This window comes from Nannobrachium achirus, assembly GCF_963921795.1.
Source record: "Nannobrachium achirus genome assembly, chromosome: 5".
In the NCBI taxonomy this organism is placed as follows: domain Eukaryota; kingdom Metazoa; phylum Chordata; class Actinopteri; order Myctophiformes; family Myctophidae; genus Nannobrachium; species Nannobrachium achirus.
In genome coordinates, this window is record NC_137814.1 from 27,667,314 (window position 1) to 27,684,188 (window position 16,875).

The 16,875-nt window shown below is 42.5% G+C and overlaps 1 protein-coding gene across 1 annotated transcript in view; it reads right to left on the reverse strand.

The window, feature by feature from the left end:
• The window catches only part of slc1a7a (solute carrier family 1 member 7a), a gene marked incomplete at both ends in the record, with an annotated part of 57,640 nt that overhangs the window by 13,558 nt on the left and 27,207 nt on the right, over positions 1 to 16,875 (reverse strand). The window contains 4 exons of the mRNA XM_080725313.1: positions 1,898 to 1,997; positions 4,654 to 4,885; positions 7,472 to 7,514; positions 10,304 to 10,519. Of these exons, the coding sequence (XP_080581439.1) occupies positions 1,898 to 1,997; positions 4,654 to 4,885; positions 7,472 to 7,514; positions 10,304 to 10,519 (591 nt within the window). The remainder of the gene's footprint in view (positions 1 to 1,897; positions 1,998 to 4,653; positions 4,886 to 7,471; positions 7,515 to 10,303; positions 10,520 to 16,875) is intronic.

The window sequence follows — 16,875 nt, forward strand, 5'->3', positions numbered from 1 at the left end:
ACATACGGCGGCGGCTCCGACCCGGCCCCGACCTCACTGCGCATAAACGGCCCCGTTACCCGGTTCGGGGCGGGTCGGACCCCGGGTAATTTCGGACCTCGGGTGGATCCGAAGACCTCTAAAGCACACAACGCCTTGCACTGCTTCTAGATATGCTATTTTCACTAGTTTTGTGCGATAGTCTTGTATGATGAAGCAGGGCTTTATACTTTGCGAAAAAACTTACATATTTGAAACTTGGAGATACGAGGTTTCTGCCTGACATTGACGTTATGCAAGTTGATGTTGTACAGTTGCACAGAGGCACCTCTGAGTGTATTGAAACTAGGGCTGGACCATCCATTATTGTCTTAGCAATTATTGTATCCATCCCTTTTTCGGTTGATAGGAGAGAAGCAAATACTGTATCAACAAATAGGCATGAAAAAAATCATATTAAACTTTGTCCTACAACAGTGTTGTGCAAAATAGCAAAAATAGCTGACCTACAAGCTCACAACGTGTTGCATCACAGATCATTGTATATCAGCTATTTTGGCTTTTATTTTTAAGAAAGGTAAAAATCGAACCAAACCGAACCGTAAATTTTGTGAACCGTTGCACCCCTAATATATATATATATATATATATATATATATATATATATATATATATTTTTAATAATCATATGTCCAAACTAAACCATTGCTTTTCAGGAAATGAAAAAGCAATCTGTATTCCAATGGGTCCAATGTATTTATTTAGTCATAAGCTCTTGGTAAGATTTTCATTAAATATTAATCTTAAGTATTTATTAAAATAGAACTGGGAAGGACTTGCACACAGGAATGAAGAGGTCAGACTAATAGGTCTTGTTTGCATATAAAAGCCTTCATTAAAAGATCCAGGGCTGAACAGAGTATTGCTAACGTTTCATACCACGCAGGGACGCATGATCAAGGTCAGTCAGTGCATCTGGAGATAATGGATCTTTTAATGAAGGCAAACAATATATTTTCATTCCTGTGAGTCCTTCCCTGCTCTATTGTGACTTTTTTCCTTGACTGCTGCAGCAGTGAGAAGGTCAAACAAAATCTAACATGCAGCTCAACTTTATGAACACCCACAGACAGACTTAACCATTTTCATTTTTCTGATGTCCCTATTTTGGTCACATCATCAAATGCGCTACTCTGTAATACAACAAAGTACAAAACAGGGAGTAAATTTATTTTAAAAAAAAAGAAAAAAAAACCCAGACAGCAAAACATGAAATGTTAATATTAGGCATTTAGCAGACGCTCTTAATCCACAGCGATTTACGGTAAACAAGGTAAACACAACAAGGTAATAAATCAAATCCATAGACAGTGTAGTGCCTGCAGTAATCTAGGATCATACCGTATATATACAGTAGGTAAACCAAGAACCTACTGTATACCATCAGTCTAAAAACATTATAATATCAAAAGATAAATAATACGGATGAAACTATACAAACTATAGGATGCCAGGTCAACAAATGAACCTGGCATCTGTCTAACATGCAGGAATGCCTACAGTAACTTATGATCCATTCAGTGGAGTGGAACCATATGCATTGTGTAAATAAGCGAGGAAAAAAGACAGGTAGAGGGGTAGAAATAATGCATAGCCAAGAAGTATAATATTAGCTATGCCTACAGTATATAATATGCTATTTTGATGTTCTTACTATTAAATCTTTTCTCTGCACTGTTGAGGAGACTTGAATTTCACTGCATGCAATGTTGGCACAGTTGTATTATACTGTAAGTGCATGTGAGGAATAGAACATAGGTTTTCATTCAAAAGGCAATTCTTCACCCTGACCTAATGGTCACACACCTTGAGTGGAGAAAAGAAAGTGTCAAGTGTGAGTCAAGAGCTGTGACCTTACCAGATGACGATGGCGACTATCTTGAGAACAGCCTCATTCAAACTTTGACAGAAATTGACCAACGCGGTGCCATTAGGCCCCATTCTGCCCAGCATTATACCTGAAAAGACATAGAAACAGCAAATTGTGGTGTGATTGGATGAAATTGGATTTCTGATTGCAGTCAAGCACAAATCTTTGCTGTTTTTTATTCTGGTCCAGTATTGATTCCATTTGTATTACACCTGTCTTGTGTAGAGGTGGGATGTGCTTGTTATTTGTCTGTGGTGTAGGTAGCCTGTAGGGAGGGATGTGTGTCAGTGTGTGTGTGTGTGTGTGTGTGTGTGTGTGTGTGTGTGTGTGTGTGTGTGTGTGTGTGTGTGTGTGTGTGTGTGTGTGTGTGTGTGTGTGTGTGTGTGTGTGTGTGTGTGTGTGAGTTTGTCTAGCTATACTTATGGGGACTAAACGCATGTATGTTCACACAGTCACCCTGGACACAGTCCTCTGACAATGTGGGGACAAAATAGTAGGTCCCCACAACGGTTAGGGTTAGGTTTAGGGATAGAGGTTAGGCTAAGGCCACAGGACTTGCATACAAATGAATGGAAGTCTATGTAATGTCCTTACAAGTGATGTAAATATATTGTGTGCGTGCGTGCGCGCGTGCGTGCGCGCGTGCACGTGTGCGTGTCTGACATTGTCAATAACGAAAAAAGCTCAATACAAATATTGAATTGAAAATGAGAAACATGTGCTAGAGACGTTATGGGGTCACCAAAATCAATAAAGGATCAACTACAGATTACCCCAGGGAGAAGCACCAAGCACATCCACATAGCTACGGTATCTTCAGAGCCCCGCTGCTAGCGAGGCACAAATCTATATGTAGGGCTGTCACAATTATTATAATCGTCTAATCGCAATTATTTGACATAAATGGTAAATAAAATGGTAAATGGTGCATTTATATAGCGCTTTTATCCAAAGCGCTTTACAGAGATTGTGCATTACATTCACCCATTCACACACACATTCATACACCGGTGGCGGAGGAAACCATGCAAGGCACCAACCTACTCACCGGGAGCAATTAGGGGTTCAGAGCCTTGCCCAAGGACTCTTCGACATTAACTCAGGGGGAGCCCGGATTCGAACTGGGAACCCTCGGGAACCCTTCGTGCTCTAATAACGGTTTCTCTACCCCTGAGCTATGCCGCCCACACATAATCGCGATTATTTTTCATAATCGTCACCATGTTGAAAAAATTTAATTTATTTTTTTTAAAGTAAAAAATAGTGGAAATAGCAGATCTACAAGCTCATCGTGACGCGTTGTGAGCTTGTAGATCGGCTATTTCCACTATCAATGTTATTTTTTTAAGTATAGTTAAATACAAGTTTTTAAGTATACTTAAATATAAGTTGTCAAATATGTCCTTAATTTCTTTGTATAGCTATTTAGATTATGTGTCATATCTACCATGTGCAACTTCAAAGCCTAAAAGCCAAACAGAAATGTAATCGTCAACGACAAAAACACAATTAAATCGTTAATCGCAATTTTTTGAATGACAATTAATCGTCATGTAAAATGTCATAATCGTGACAGCCCTATCTGTATGTAAGTGTGCTGAGTGTGTGTGAGACATGAGATACAGGTATGAGACTATCAGCTTTTTGGCGAATGTTCCCCCCAGAAGAGGCACAACGGGCTTCAATTATGTGCTACAGACAGTGGAAAATAGCAATCAGTGGACAAGGACATTCTCAAGGTAACAACATGTTGACAGAGACATCCGCTGGGTTTGCGCAGGCCAAGGGTTGACATTAACCTTTTGAGCCACTTAAGTGAACTTACCAATCACTTGTCACTTGGTAAGAATGAGTCTTTTTAGAGGTCAGGTTAGATTAGGAGATAAATGCACTTTTGTGCAGCAGCATAACACTGCTGTCCACAGATATAAAGAGCTAGATGCCTCGTTCGCCTCTGCAGTTAATTGGAGCGATGTGCAAAAGTTCTAGTCCGGACTTCCTGAAAAAACTAAGGGAACGCTGTCAGTCAAAGTGACTACTGGCCAATCACAGCGTGTCTTTTCCGTGACTTATCCAAGGACCACAATTCAATTCAACAGAGCCAGTTTCCGATGTTGCGCTGCTCAGCTGTTCTTATAGGCTGCATACGTAAAGACCAGCCCCTACCTGCCTCTGATTGGCTTACCGACTTCCGTATGTGTGACGCACGCGGAAGCAATGAACACGGAAGCGACGAAGATTCCCTTAGTTGCTCAATGCATACGCCCCCTAGCCGAAGGAGGCGTCTACCTTTCTATGTCTATGCTGCTGTCTACGAGGAAACCGGATTTCCCTGTCACATGATACCCTGTTGCATTTCGGGAATTGGAGTGTTTCTCTTCACCGCAGTTGCCTCGTACAGTAGCTACAGATTAATATAGTTTACTGTACAACGTGTCGTGGGCACCGGGAGACATCAAAGAGTTTGATGTGACACAATTTGATACCAATACTTTTGTACTTTAACTGTATATTTTGAATTTCGTACTTCTACTGTACTTGTAACAGAGTACTTCTACAGTGCAGTATTGATACTTTTACGTGTGAAAAAACATGACCACTGACTGTGTGTGTGTGTGTGTGTGTGTGTGTGTGTGTGTGTGTGTGTGTGTGTGTGTGTGTGTGTGTGCGTGTGCGTGTGCATGCTTGCGTGCGTGCGTGCATGTGTGTGTGTGTTTGACTGTGTGGAGCAGGCCTCCTCTTACCCATGGTGGCAGAGAAGATGACGATCCCCAGCACGTTCATGCCCTCGCTGGTGCCGGGGGACGTGCGCATGATGACGTCGGGCGGCGGCGTCAGGTCCAGGGAGAAGTTCTGGACGTCGGAGCCGTTGTCGTCCTGGATGCCGTAGACGAACATCCGCCGCGTGGTGATCTCGTCCATCAGCTGAGACACCGTGGGCTTGGGGATGGGCACCGGGATGCTCTGGGTGCGATACTGCAACGCCAAGCACGGCAATGATATATCAGTGCTGTCAATAGCCCCATTTCCACTGTAGGGCCGACCCAGAACTAGAACCAGAACTTTCCAGAACCAAGAACTTTCAAGAACCTGTTAAGTTCCGGGACCAAGTTCTGCTTACATTTCCAGATAACCAGAACTAACTGGGAAGGTCCCGAAAAAAGAGCAGCAGCGCTGCTGGTCCCGCCCATAGGTTCCCAGAACTTAAGTATAGTTCTGCCTCAGGAGTAGGACCTAAAAAAGGTTCCAGGAACCTCGTCTGAAACCGGGCCGTGAGCAATGAAAACAAAACCAGAACCAAAAAAATAGGTTCAGGTTCCTGAAAGTTCTGGTTCCACCTTGCAGTGGAAAAGGGGCTCATGTTTGTGTGTAGGCTACTGTTACTGTATGTACTCTGTGTGCATATGTAGGCTACTGTGTGTGTGTGTGTGCGTGCGTGCGTGCGTGTGTGTGCGTGTGTGCGCGTGTGCGTGTGTATATATATATATATATATATATATATATATATATATATATATATATATATATATATATAAATCCCCAACATCCAGGATTACATTTTCCCCAAAAAATAGCCGATCTACAAGCTCACAAAGACATTTGGTAGAGACTAGAGAGTGAAACAAGACTGTATCAAGTACGTATATTATAAGTACATTTTACCAATAGATTGTTTAAAATGGTAGCGGATATGCAGCTCTGCAAATAAAAGGTGAATTGATCCCAGTGCGTGACGGATGAGGATATCACGATAAATTAAATCTCCACGATACGATTATCACGAGTGTTTTTTTATCACGATAAACGATTATATCACTTATTGTCCCATCCCTAGTTCTGCTGCAACTCTCAGTTCTAATGTCTTTCCTTTGCATAATGTTTTATTTAAAGCACATTGAATTAGGGTCGATCCATACCGTTATAAGGAGCCTAACTAATTTCGGTTCGGCAGTAGGCGAACCCAAATATGGTTCGCATCCCCCGGTTCGGGGGGGCGTCAACCGACTAAATTCGGCTCTACGGTGCTGACGAAATGTTGTGACCTCCCGACTTAATTTCGGTACTCAGCGGTGTCTTCTCATTCATTCATCCCGGCTTCACGTTCATATTCTCGGCTGTGAATCCAAGGAAACACAGAAACAGCTGTCGTTTGTGTGGGAGACACGCCGACTTCCAAATGCTTGTGTGGCCGTGTATTGGGCATCAGAGAGCGGATACTGGAGACGAAGAGTGGTGGACTGGGAGGCGCGCGCGCGACACACACACACACACACACACACACACACACACACACACACACACATACACACACACACACACACACACACACACACACACACACACACACACACACACACACACACACACACACACACGCCTTTGCTGCGTGTATCGCTGCTAACGCGTCGCCGACCGTTTTAAAGAGAAAAGAAGAGCTTAAACACAACTTTGCTAATTGCTAGTGTTCCGTGTTGATATGTTTTTGGAGCGGTGAAAGCGCTCCCAATAGACAGGTATGTCTGTGGGTGGGTGGGTGGCTATGTGGGTGGCTGGCTATGTCTGTAGCCTGGCAATACCTTGAGTGGCCACACACAACACACAAGTTAAAGGAGGGGCGCTGTTGTGCAGGCACACACACACACACGCACGCACGCACGCACGCATGCACGCACACACACACACACACACGGTATAGCTGCTCAGATTCACCGCTCCACTTCGAACCGAGGTTTGATTTTTTTTTCCACGACGAGTTGTGTGACTGCGTGATGACATGCATGCAGCAAGGGAGGCGGCACGTCTATAATGTGAGCTTGTAGATTAAATGTTTTTGACAGAGCTCGAGCCGAGCGTTTGTGAGTGTGAATGAGAGAGAGAGAAGAGACCCCGCTGGTGCTGCTGCCTGCTGGAGCTGCTACTCACTGGACCTCCAGTCATTCAGTGTGCAGCGCGAGGGCAAGTCAGAAATGTATATCCGCCCTGCAACGCTCATTCATCGGCCACAAACGTCGTCATGCCACGGACCTCCAATATTTACAAGCGACTTGGGCACTAGTCGTTAAGAAAGTATGGATGAACTCCCCCCGAACCTAAATAATTTCGGGTCGGGGCGTCCTCCCGAACCGAAATTAGTTAGGCTCCTTATAACGGTATGAAACGACCCTTACATTGTTATTGAAATCTGTATTTTGTCTACAAAAGCTAAATTGGTCACTTGCTGGAGATGCTGCCATTTAAATTTAAGATTTTACACCAGAGGTGCATATGTCTACAATTAATATAATACTAGGGATTGTGATTATATCTTACAATTCTACAATAAAATGGAGAATATCAGTATAAACTTATGCAAAAGTCAGTCAAAAGCCATCAGAGAGAGAGACAGCTCAATGGTGCAAAGTTATAAAGAATTTGAATAAACGTATAGTAAGCAGCATACCCCGGGTATATTGCCGCACTGGCACCAATATAATTGCGTAATATATTGCCCTTGACATTGATTTCATGACATTGGATTCACTTAATATGTCCACTCACACAAAGCCACGAGCATGTGCTTACCTGTTGAAAAGTAGCTTGAACCAAGTTGGCCGGGAACATGTTGCTAGGAAAGAAGATTTTGAAAATCTTTAGTGTTGCGGTATCTGAAAAATGTAAGCACTGGATGGGAAAGAAAGCAATTACAGAGGGAATCTTTTCAAAAATAGCTAGCAGATAAAAGCCAATATGCTCTATTCTACATGGATTTCACCACTTAACCATTCAGCCATCATGTCATTGTCATCTAAGACAAAGAGCAAAGCAGGCTAATGGATGGACACTGACCCCAATGCCCCTAATTGAATATAAGTACGTAACACACAATACCATTCCATACATACTGTACTCATTATACTTAAAACACCCACTCACAGACGCATCATGAGTGTGGGCAGGCAGGCACGGTTGTAAGTGCACGTGTGCACACGCCCACACGCCCACACGCACACACACACACACACACACACACACACACACACACACACACACACACACACACACACCGCGCGCGCAAACACACATATGCTGGCATGATAAATGAGAGTCTAAAGAAGCTTTAAGAGATAAATCCGAAGCACAGCTGTGCTCTGCAAAACACACACACACACACACACACACACACACACACACACACACACACACACACATACACACACACACACACACACACACACACACACACACACACACACACACACACACACACACACACACACGCACATAGTGTATACACACAAACACACACGCTAACACACTCAGAGCTTGAGTGCAGAGATGATTTATTTTCATCCGTGCAACAGGAGGGGTATGGATGGACTGGAGGAGACTCAGCCTGGTCATGTTTCTCTGGCCTTCGCCGTTATGAAAGCAGCATAAATCGCACAGATGCACAGTGTGTGTTTTTTATTTGTTATTCTTTTTTCTTTTACTGTATTTCCCAGGCGGTCCCAAACTTTTTTTTTCACTGTATCCCAGCCAGGGGCTTCCAAACTTTTAGCTCAAGACAAAAAAAAGGATGTGGATGTGGATGCGGATTTTTTTTTTTTTTTTTTTACTTTATCCCAGGGGTACCCAAACTTTCGAGCTCAAGACCTAAAGGGGGGTGCTCTCTATTCCGACATGTCTCCATTCCGACATTGACTTCTTTTGTCGGAGTGGCAACACTTCCATAGAGGTTAGGGTTAGGGTTAGGGTTAGGGATATATAGGGTTAGATGTCGGAAAGAAGACATGTCGGAATGGAGACGTGTAACCGCTTGAAGCAGATAAATTCTCCTTGCAGATTCTCGACACAATCTTTTTCTTTTGGGTTCAAGGGTTTACAAACTTTTAGCTCAAGACCCAAAACAGTGTGGGTGTTTTTTTGTTTTTACCATATCCCAGCAAAAGGTTCCCGAACGAGAATCTGCGTCGAGAATTTATCTGCTTCAAGCATAAACGCAAGGTCTGCGCGGCACGCCAAAGATGCACAAGTCTATCAAACCACCCCATCCCCATTGAAATGCATTGGCAGAATCCACTCTCATACGTAGGTAGAATATTAGTGCTGTGTGACAGTGCCCTTGAAGGTACGTTTCTAAGTTTTGTGTAAAAAGGTTTTAGAGTGTATGTTCAGACAGTAACAGGGTTTCGTCACCTCATTTCTTTGTGTCACCACTTCCAATTTCACTTGTTAATCTGTATCCTGTTCTCTCAAACACTCATGTATATATATTTATTTTATATTTTTTAACAAAACAATATCACTTAGCCTGCCTATAAATATGAAAATGTCTTTACTAGCGACCCATAACAATGTTGAGTGACCCAACAATGGGTCTCTGCTGGGAAACCCTCCTGTAGCACACAAACATGGAAGACGCCTGACACACTAGTGGCCTGTGATGTGTTGACATCAGCCCGTTGACCAACTGTCACACTGACACACTGGCTCTCAGGGTCAGGCCGTCACTCCTTCTGTCCCAGCATCACCCTTCTCACAACCCACCCCCCCCCCCCCCCCCCCCCCCCCCCCCCCCCTCCCCACCCCCCCCCCCCCCCCCCCCCCCTCAGCACAACCACTAATTAGCTTAGCGTTTGTAACCCACTGGCACATGCGGCTCTGGGGCTTACCTTCAAGAAATTCCTCTCTGTTCGTCATGACACAGCACGCATGCACACGGCGAGAAAAGATTTTTTTGTTTGTTGTATAATTTCAACAGTATGAGAGCACCCCTTTGCACGCACGCACGCACGTACGCACGCGCACACACGCGCACACACACACACACACACACACACACACACACCACACACACACACACACACACACACACACACACACACGAGAATATGTGTATATATTCAAACATGTTAACTTGCAAGACCCATATACCGGTACTTCTTGTACAACAAATATAGTGAATAGAAGAATAGCAGATCTGCTATGACGCATTGCTACAGTAGCATGTATCTGCTATTTTCTGTATTTTTGAAACCCTTTTAGAAATCTTGAAAAATGGGCACTATTTTTGATTATTTTTGAGCATTGCTCATGAAAGGAGCTAAGCTCCAACATCATGGCTTTGTCCAAAGTTTGTTGTACACCCATGGTCACATTGGCCAATTTAACAGGTTCAGACAATGGTCTATTGATATGCACACATGCTTATCCCTTTGTTAAATCACCCTGCTATGGCACTAAACGTTGTTGAGGTGTGAACTTGGGGGTTGATGCATGCCCATGCGCGTGAGAGGCGTGACACTTGTCAAAAAAGATACGGGACAGTGTGTACACGCTTGACCAGAACAATGCAACACTGCTCACACCCCAGGTTAGGGACCACAGGTTGGGGACCACAGACCACTGCCTTACCGAATGAGATCCAGCAAGGCGTCAGCGGAGCTCATGATTGGCTTGCCGCTGTCCTCGTTGTCCTCCTTCTGCGCGGCGCCGCCGGGGTGGATGATGGACACCATGACGATGCCCACCACCACCGCCACAAAGGTGGTCCACAGGTAGTAGGAGACGGTCATGATGCCCAGGCGGCTGGAACACTTGGCGTCCAGGGCAGCCAGGCCTGACATCAAACTGATGCATGGAAACATGATGGGGAGGGGGAGAGAGAGAGAGAGAGAGAGAGAGAGAGAGAGAGCAAGAGAGAGAGAGAGAGAGCAAGAGCGAGAGAGGGAGAGACACACCACACACCAGACACAAAGAGATAAAAACATGTTAGGAATAGATTAACATTTTTTAGTTGATTAATAATTCAGCAGCCAAAATCTGTGCTCTATCACAGAGCACAGATATCAACAGTGACCAGTGTTTCACTGCCTTAAAATATAATGTTTGGTTTCATTGCTGTATGGATGGCAGGCAGATCCTTAAGTAAACATTACTAAACCTTGAGAAGCCCTTTACATAAGACACGGAGCACAGCTGTCTCAGATAAGGCCGTCCGTGACACAAGACTGTTTGAATGTTAGAGAGAAATGACAACCATGAATATACACTGTATAGCAGCGAACCGTTATAGCAGCGAACCCTGTATAGCAGCGACCCCTGTCATGTGTTATCAAAATGGGAATGGATGTGTTATCAAAATGGGAATGGAGGAACATAATATAATGTGCAAGAGATCGCAACACACCGAGCTTGAATGCCTCCATGGAGAATTGATAACCAGTAAAAGAAAAAAGATGTCTCTCATTATCCAGATATGGATCACATGATTCTAAGATTCTCTCTCTCTCTCTCTCTCACACGCACACGCACACGCACCGCACACGCACACACACACACACACACACACACACACACACACACACACACACACACACACACACACACACACACCCTCTTTCCCTTCTCTCTCTCCCACCCTTTCTCTCCCGATACAGCGACACCATCTCTCTGTCTATTAAATCTCCCCGGTGGTCCCCACACTCGACCCTTTGAAGTTAATAAACTGTAGCCAGGGGATCGAAACCAGTTTGAAGATGTAGGGCGAGGGCGGTAATAGTCATAGAAGAAAAAGAAGAAAATTATGTATTATAGTAAATTTACCACATTGATTCCGGATGGGGGCCCAAATGCATTTGGGTCCTCATCCGGACTCAATGAGGGTACATTTATTAGATTTTTTTTTGTCTTAGGAATGCGACAAATACAAAAAAATATTGGGTAGCACTTTATAATAACTATACACTATAAAGCATTAGTTAAGCATTAGTAACTAATGAATTCATCATGAATTCATCATGAGTTCATAGTTTATTAATCATGAATTCATCATTAGTAAGGCATTATTTATACATTAACTGAACATTATTTAGCACACAGTAGTGCGACAGTAGTTAAGCATTAGTAACTACTGAATTCATCATGAGTTCATACTTTATTAATCATGAATTTGTCATTAGTAAGGCATTATTTATACATTTACTGTACATTATATAACCCAGGTTCCAAATAAGGGTCAATTATATGGTGATAAAAAGTCAAATAAATGACTACCTGGTTATGCATACTGGTTTAAATAACTCATTCATTGCATCATATGATTTTGCTTAAAAACAACAATAAATAGTTGGTTCATCTACAGTAATAAATATGCTTAAAAAGGTTGAAAACTCATGCTGTATTGTGTAAAATGTGCCAAAAACATTTTATATGTGAGGTTAAAAAATCGGGCTTTGAACAAATCCCTTTAAGTGCACTCCACTATAAAAGGAGCACTGCCCCTTTAAGAGTCTCTTCCTGATACAGACAGAGTGTATGATCAACAGAACAGTGAGTGAACAGAGAGAAAAAACGTCAGACAAAAGACAGTTTTGAGCATTTATTTTCGAGAGTTTAAGTGTTATTTTTGTACAATATGAGTGTTTAAAGGCCTAGCCAAGTTAGCAGGAGTTTGAGCCAACAGAATCCAGTGCTTCAGTCAGCAAAAACGAACTTTGTGGCTAACAGCTAAGCTAACTGGCTGTTGCTCATCAACAAGCCTGACCAGCAGCTGAAGAAAGACAGGAGAGATAGTTTTGAACTGAGTGGGTTCCTCTCCATGTGAAGCAACACACAGACATCGGATGGCAAGCTATTGGAGACCCAGGAACTGAATCTACAAAAACATCTATTGGACCAACTGCATGGTTTGACCAAGTGACTTGAACAGAGCTCTGACTGACTATTTTTTGGAACTGAGATTTGACTTTGAACAGAACTCTGACTAACTAATATTTTTGAACTGAGACTTTGGACCGAGCAACTGAACTGTTTTGATCATCCACTGAGTTAACTGAACACAGATCTAAGGAAGAGGAAAAGACAGTGACATTTCATTTGGAAGTTAGATATTGACAATATTGCACTGTTTTGTTACTAAAATTGATATTGCACTATTTTTGATAATTGATTGTTTTTGATATTTTATTTTATTATTTTCTGTAAAGGTTGAACTTAAAGGTCATATTAAGGTTAAAGGGGAGTTTAAAGGTACTTGCCTGCACGTTTTATTTTGAAAGCATACTTAACCTGCTGAAAATAGCTCAAATAAATAGGTCTTACCTGTTTAAATAGGCTGAAAATATAATAAAGATTGACCGGTCCTAAATAGAAAACTATCTTTAGTTTGAATTAACTGGATTAAATATTTAGTTGGTAAACTAAATAGAAAAACTGGCCTAAGAACCTGCTCTAAAAAAGAAAGGTGTTGAATGGTTTTTGAGAATTTTGTCTACCTACCTCCATCATTGTAAATAGTTTATTGTATGCATACTATTTTTGCTTCATTATTTCATTCAGTAAACTTGACGTCTTTATTATTCACATTTAAGCTCTTGTCTCTGGTCTATTCTTTTAGTCACCTCCTCACGAACCTAGAAATACGGCCATTTTCTACATCACTGCTTCTATCTCATTTATAAATGCTTTATAAGGCATGAATAGTCCTCACTTTAGATGGGCTCACGGAACATACTTAACTAACGAGTAGTAACTACCTTAATACATCATTAATTGATGATGAATTCATGATTAATAAAGTATGAACTCATGATGAATTCAGCAGTTACTAATGCTTAACTACTGTGTTTACTAATGTACAGTAAATGTATAAATAATGCCTTACTAATGATGAATTCATGATTAATAAACTATGAACTCATGATGAATTCATGATGAATTCATTAGTTACTAATGCTTAACTAATGCTTTATAGTGTATAGTTATTATAAAGTGCTACCAAATATTGGCGTGAGTAATCAAAAAGTAATTCTGGGTGTGAACTATTCCTTTAGCAGAGGAATTTTGCAGAAGCCAATATTCTTCTTCACCACCACTGACAACAAGAAAAAGTATTTGAATAAATCACATGCAACAGGCTTCTCTGCCTTTTCTATACAGGACAGTCAGGACTGTAAATGAATGTCATGCTGACAGCTTATTTATTTGTATTATACTGTAACTGGCTTTGAGTTCAATCCTTTTGAGTTGGCCCGGATCTAGGCATAGGCAAGGGGGGGCAATGCCCCCCCCCCCCCAATTGCCCTGTCTGCCCCACAAAACATGATGGCATGCAAAAATCTAAAATTTCAAAAATATTAAAATATTTGAAATGTTATGCTACAACTAAGTAGATGGATAGATAAACTGATAAGATATTAGAGAGAGAGAGATAGATAGGTGAAGACCTGTTGTTTGTATTGCGTGTTATAGAAGTGTGCCAAAATGCTTAGTTTTCTATGCATTTCGGGTGTTTTGTACCCCCATTTTTTTCCGCCCACGCCGCTTCGTGGCATGAGCTGGAGGTGACCCCCCTATCATTTCTTCCTGCCCCACCTAGTGCTAAAGGCTAGATCTAGCTCTGGTGTCCCATTTGTTTGATTTTCCTTTTTAATATGATATAACTGCCATCACAATATACAACCCACAACATACCATAATATACTTAATCAGTGGGTCAAAAGTGCTAGAATTGGAAATTTTAAGTTTACCCAGATACGCTTGTCTCTCGTGTATAATTTGGGAAATTATCGCATCTTGCTTCTTCCAAACGGAGTCTTGCAAGTATTTTTTGTATTATTAATACTAACCTGGAGAATTCACTCTGTATAATTTATTTTACCCGAAGTGGGGCCGCTGTCACAATAGGGGGCGTGAATTTGTAGGCGCCGTGTATCAGTGTCAGCACAGCAGTTCAGCTGCCTTCAGCATTGATGAGTCCCAATTGGACAAGGGCATACGACTCTATTGCTGCTATTGGTGCTGGGCTGGAAGGCTCTCCCTATTTAATGGCCACTGTTTGAAAGTGAGGTAGTAGTTTTGCCCTGGACACAAAGGCGCACAGACCTACAACATGAAGGACAGAGGAGGAAGGACCTGGACTCCAACTGGCAGGTACCAACTGGACCCTCATTGGAAAGGGAAGTAGAACCCAAGACACTTTACTCAGCTGAAATCTCAATACTGGAATCTGTGGCATTAATGACTCTGCCTCTTACTAGTGTTTTTAATGGCTTGGACGGCTCTGAACAGCAATCGTTTTCCACTCTAACAAACTCTCTGAGAGACAGAAGAACATGGTGGCAATAGCTAACACAGGACATTGTGACCATGTGAAGTTTGTGAACACAAACCAGACCTAATGAAAAATGCAACTACAGTATGTAACAATTTTGGTTCTTGATTTTCAGAGGACTTTAGGTGTGAAAGGCACCCAAGGGTTGAAAAGAATGTGGTGACCTATCGATTTCTGTTCTGCCCGTGGCTGCAGGTGGGTTCCAGCGGACAATGTTTCCAGCAGACAAGGTCATGTGCTGTCAATTGGCCAATCATACAAACGTCCCTGTCTTTCCCGTCTATTTAACAACCTTTGGCTGTTTATAGCCTGTGGCAAAAAGGCATATTGTCATTATTTGTTGTGAAAAAGGAGGCAAGCTCATTCCCTCCTCTCCTGTTGACAGACAAGACTTTCCCCCCTATACATAATCTATGTGACAGGGAACATCTATCCACCTTATTACTGAGGAAGAAAAGACAGGAATAGGGTTGATACCCTCACAAAAACATGCACGTAATCCTGGTCTCAATAATGCCTCCCTCTGGCCAGCCGGGGCGCCTGATGGAGGGGAAAGGAACTGGTTGGAATAACGTGTTCCTTCCACGTGCTATGTCCAAACCAGGGAAATCTCCACTGTCAGGTGAAAAGAAGCAACTTGGACTCCTCATGCATAGAAGGAAGCATGAGGTCAGTCCGTTGTCTCCCCAGGCACGGCAGAGGGAGAGCAGAGCCCAGGATTACATAGGCAATTGGCACTGGGTGAAAAAATTGGTTACAAAATTGTGGGATAAAAACAATAAGAAAAAAAAACCTCTCTGTCCAACACCAAAAACGCAGATTGCGTTTTTGGTGTAAACAAGCTGTATTGCGTTACATGTCTCCATTCCGACATGCTGCCATTCCGACATCCCCCCATTCTGACACTAACCCTACACCAAACCCTAACCCTAACCTCTATGGAAGTGCTGCCACTCAGACAATAAGAAGTCAATGTCGGAATGGCAGCATGTCGGAATGGAGAGCAGCCCCCGCTATGGTTAACCGCCCATAACTTTAGAACGGAAAATCGAGGTTACAATTTAATTTTTCCGGTGGACAGAAGAGAGACTAGTCTGTCCAATGTCACATCCTTTGTTTATATCCGCTTTGGAAGAATAAAAATAAAAATGTGGATCTCGAAAGTTAAGGTAACATCTGTAAAAATGCTGGCAGAGGTAACGGTTATTAATTAATACCCGGCAGTCTTAATCTATGAAAAAAAAAACATAAAATGTTGAAAAATGGAGATAAGGTTTCTGCGTGGCAGCAAATCTATGTGAGTACGCATTAGAATCTGTGTAGCATACAGTATTACAGTGTGATGAAAGTTTGATGAGCTGTGATTAGAACCATTCTAAATACAGATGAGCTTCACCATTGGAAGAAGCTCTTCACTCAGAAGGGCGTTGATTGCAACCGTAGGTCGCAGTTTACTGTCAGAACTGGCACAGCTTGTCCGTTTTCCGTATGGGTAACGCCTGACACTGTGGTTCCCCAGACACATCACTGTCTTGGCCATCTGGCCAGTGTGGCACAGAGTCACAGTGATGTCACAGTGATGTGTGCATCAGGGAGCTCCATAAATGGGCATAAAAGGGATTTGGTTCCCCTGTCATCCCAGGGATCTCCATATCTCCATATATGGGCATAAAAGGGATTTGTTCCCTCTGACATCACTGTGATGTCATATGAACCAAATCTCTTTTATTGCCATATAGTGAGATCCCTGTTATGCCAGGGGAACCAAATCCCTTTTATGCCCATATATGGAGATATGGAGATAACTGTGATGCCAGGGGAACCAAATCACTTTTATACCCATATGTGGAGATCCCTGATGTCATCAATATTA